Raw genomic sequence first — 4,380 nt, 5'->3', positions numbered from 1 at the left:
CTTACAGACAACCCCCCAACCTGAAGCAAATACTCACCAGCAACTACACACCACACCACAGAAACACCAACCCAGGAACCTATCCCCGTAGCAAACCTCGTTGCCTACTCTGTCCCCATATCTACTCTGGCAACAGCATCAGAGGACCCAACCACATCAGCCACACCATCAGGGACTCATTCACCTGCACATCCACTAATGTCATATATGCCATCATGTGCCAGCAATGCCCCTCTCCCATGTACATTGGCCAAACCGGACAGTCCCTCCGCAAAAGAATAAATGGACACAAATCGGACATCAGGAGTGGTAACATACATAAGCCAGTAAGTGAACACTTCAATCTCCCTGGTCATTCTATTACAGATTTAAAAGTCACTATCATTGAACAAAAAAACTTCAGAAACAGACTTCAAAGAGAAACAGCAGAACTAAAATTCATTTGCAAATTCAACACCATTAATCTGGGCTTGAATAGGGACTGGGAGTGGCTGGCTCACTACAGAAGCAGCTTTTCCTCTCCTGGAATTGACACCTCCTCATCTATTATTGGGAGTGGACTACATCCACCCTGATTTTTGAATTGGCCCTGTCAACACTGGTTCTCCACTTGTGAAGTAACTCCCTGCTCTCCAACATGTGTCAGTATATAATGCCTGCATCTGTAACTTTCACTCTATGCATCCGAAGAAGTGAGGTTTTTACTCACGAAAGCTTATGCCCAAATAAATCTGTTAGTCTTTAAGGTGCCACCAGACTCCTTGTTGTTTTCCTAATATCCCCAGTGATTCTACGGGACAAAATCCCAGGGAGGGAATAAAATTCTGCCACCTTAAACTAGTGTTTTCCATGCCTAGAATTCAGATGGCACCAGGTGGATCAGCCTGAACAGGTTACAAACCTCTCCGAGGCACTTACTTTCTCAACAGGGACTTCTGTTTTCTAGTAAAATGGGTAAAAGGAAAGGAGAAAACTCGAAAGAGGCTCCTGCTCACACTCACATATGTGAACCCTAATACTCTCTCAGTCCTCAAAGAGAGCTCGAGAAGTAGACTTGCTGAAGCAAAGCCACAGGGGTCTCTGAGGTTTCCCTGGCCCTGCGCCCCTGTTTTGCCTGGCTGATGTGAGCATCTCTCTCTGAGGTCACCACCTCCCTAACAACTTTGACCAATAGGCTGAGCTCCTGCAAAAGGCCTTTGTGATGTCACTGCCACACCCACCCATCCCCTGAAGTGCTAATATCCTGCTGCTGGCCTGACACTTTGGAGGTTTGAGCTACTCTCTGTGGATCACCCCACTCAATGCGTCTTCATTCTAGGAAGCAAGCCGGTTAGACAGTAAAACATTAGAGGCTGCTCCCAATGCTACACTCAGTGTTTCCAAAATTAATACACTTTATGGCCAGAAGAGACCTTTAGAGCATCTCATCTAACCCCCTGCATATCATAGGCTTCCTGTATAGGACAATAGTTACTTTTTGGGCACAAACATTCCAGAAAGGCATCTAGTTTCATTCAATGACTTCAAGAGATGGAGAATCCACCACTTTCCCTTTCACTGAGTGCCAGGGGGCTCCATTTCCCCTTCCACTAGCTCCCCATTTACAGTGAGCCAGAGCAGTACCTGCAACAGAGAGTGGGAGTTGCTGAAGGCCTCAGAGGCACAACCCCTGCAGGGTCTCAGGCACCTGGCGCAAGTGATGGATGATGCGGAGCTGGTGCCTCACTTTGGCCGTGACGCCCTCCTGCTGCAAGGGAATGAGAACCTGTCAGACTCAAACGCCCCGAGGAATCAGGGGGAATTAAGGGCACCTGGAACCAGCAGTATTTCCACTCAGCACCTGCCCAACACTGAGGGATGAATTCACCTCCTGAATCCCAGAATGGAGTCTTCTTGTCCTTTCTAGTAACCTCCAGTGCCAATCCCCCTCCTTCTAGGGTGAGCTCCTGCTACCTCCCCCTCAGTGTCCTTGACAGCTGTTCCACCTCCAAACCACAGCTTAAGTCATCAGAAACCTCTTCTAGACCCCCACCAAGGTTGGGCTGGGAGGCGGGTCTAGCAGTGGGGGCAGGAGGGATTCTGGCAGCAGTGAAGTGGGTTGCGGGGAGGTTGAGATCTTGCCCAAGTCATCCGAGACACTAACGCTAAGGCCTGGTCTACACTAGGCGTTTATGTCTAAGTTAGCGCCGTTACATCGAATTAACCCTGCACCCGTCCACACTGCGATGCTATTTAGTTCGACATAGAGGTCTCTTTAATTCGACTTCTGTACTCCTCCCCGACGAGGGGAGTAGCGCCAAATTCGACATGGCCATGTCGAATTAGGCTAGGTGTGGATGGAAATCGACGCTAATAGCTCCGGGAGCTATCCCACAGTGCACCACTCTGTTGACGCTCTGGACAGCAGTACGAGCTCGGATGCTCTGACCAGCCACACAGGAAAAGCCCCGGGAAAATTTGAATTGGAATTCCTTTTCCTGTCTGGCCAGTTTGAATCTCATTTCCTGTCTGGACATCGTGGCGAGCACAGCAGCACTGGCAACGATGCAGAGCTCTCCAGCAGTGATGGCCGTGCAGTCTGTGAATAGGAAGAGGGCCCCAGCATGGACTGATCGGGAAGTCTTGGATCTCATCGCTGTGTGGGGCGATGAGTCCGTGCTTTCCGAGCTGCGATCCAAAAGACGGAATGCAAAGATCTACGAGAAGATCTCTAAAGACATGGCAGAGAGAGGATACAGCCGGGATGCAACGCAGTGCCGCGTGAAAATCAAGGAGCTGAGACAAGGCTACCAGAAGACCAAAGAGGCAAACGGACGCTCCGGATCCCATCCCCAGACATCCCGTTTCTATGAGGCACTGCATTCCATCCTCGGTGCGGCCGCCACCACTACCCCACCAGTGACCGTGGACTCTGAGGATGGGGTAGTGTCCACGGCCGGTTCCTCGGACATGTTAGGGGACGTGGAAGATGAGGAAGGAGATGAGGAGGGCGAGGCAGTCGGCAGCGCTCACAACGCTGATTTCCCCGACAGCCAGGATCTCTTCATCACCCTTACAGAGATCCCCTACGAAGCGTCCCCAGCCGTTACCCCGGACACAGAATCTGGTGAAGGATCAGCCAGTAAGTGTTGTAAACATCTAAACATTTATTTTTAACAAAACAGGAATATTAACAATTTAAAGAATGGGTTGTTCATGATTAGTGTGCCCTATGCGCTTAACGGTTTAGTCATGGGCAGTGCAAGTTTTGAAAAAAAATCTAGCAATGTCCGGTTTTCAGTGATTGTCCTGCACAAGCCGCTCTACTGTTTATTCCCTGCTACTGCAGCTACAGTAAAATGCGGTCTATATGTCCGGGGATAGAGCAGTAGTCCTCCTGGGATATCTCCACGAAGCTCTCCTGGAGGTAACTTGAAAGCCGTTCCATGAGGTTCCTGGGGAGAGCGGCCTTATTGGGTCCTCCGAAGTACGAGACGTTGCCGCGCCACGAGACTATCACGTACTCGGGAATCATTGCTCTGCATAGCAGGGCGGCATACGGCCCTGGTCTTTGGAGGCTTTCCCGGAGCATTCTCTGTCTGTCGCTCTCAGAGATCCTCATCAGGGTGATGTCGCCCATGGTGACCTGCTTTTAATTAGGTAGGGGAATGTTAGTGTTAGGACTGCTTTCCCGTTCCTTGACAGAACTGTAACCGCTGGTTTGCAGCCACGCGGTGGAGGCGGGAGAGGGGCAGCCGAAAGGGATCGTTCCCGGGGACAGCCGCGAGGGGGTGGGACAGGGGCAGAGTTCCCGCTTGCCGGATTGCTGGCTGCAGGAACTGACATAGCTTTAAATGTGAAATGAGGCCAGTGGTAATCTAAAAGTTTTAAACTGCCACAAGTGTACGGCTTACCATGTCTGCCTGCAACAGAAATTCCGTTGTGCTGCCTCGCTTCTCAAATGTGCTGTGCAAGACCCCAGGCACTGAATGCGAAGGCCGAAAATTCGACCTTGTGCTGAGTGCGCATGTGATAGGTGCTGTGCATGGTCTTGTTCACAGAGAAAGACTATGTTCTTTGTTCACAACTACATTTTTCTTTCTGAGGAATTCACTCCCTTTTTCCCATTTCCACAGCCCCATCTGTGACTGTCTCACAACCTAGCCTGGAATCACACTCCCAGAGGCTAGCGCGGATTAGGCGTAGGAAGAGGAGGACACGGGAGGACATGTTCTCTGAGCTTATGGCCTGTTCCCAAGCCCAGGCAGCACAGCAGACCCAGTGGCGGGAGAACTTGACCCAAATGCACCAAGCAAACATGGATCGGGAGGAGAGGTGGCGGCAGGAAGACCAGCAGGCGACTCAAACGCTGCTTGGACTACTGAGGGAGCAAACGGACAC

The 4,380-nt window shown here is 50.8% G+C and overlaps 1 protein-coding gene across 1 annotated transcript; it reads left to right on the top strand.

Annotated features, from left to right (window-relative positions):
- Positions 1–2,382: 2,382 nt before the first annotated feature.
- LOC135979004 (uncharacterized) lies at positions 2,383–4,368 on the top strand (the record flags this gene model as incomplete). Its single annotated transcript, XM_065579658.1, has 2 exons — positions 2,383–3,121; positions 4,116–4,368. Coding segments are annotated over exons 1-2 (830 nt in total), but the record flags the coding sequence as incomplete, so codon positions are not given.
- Positions 4,369–4,380: the final 12 nt, after the last annotated feature.

This window comes from Chrysemys picta, unplaced genomic scaffold (genome assembly GCF_011386835.1).
Source record: "Chrysemys picta bellii isolate R12L10 unplaced genomic scaffold, ASM1138683v2 scaf609, whole genome shotgun sequence".
NCBI lineage: Eukaryota > Metazoa > Chordata > Testudines > Emydidae > Chrysemys > Chrysemys picta.
This window is presented reverse-complemented; position numbering and strand designations above follow the sequence as displayed.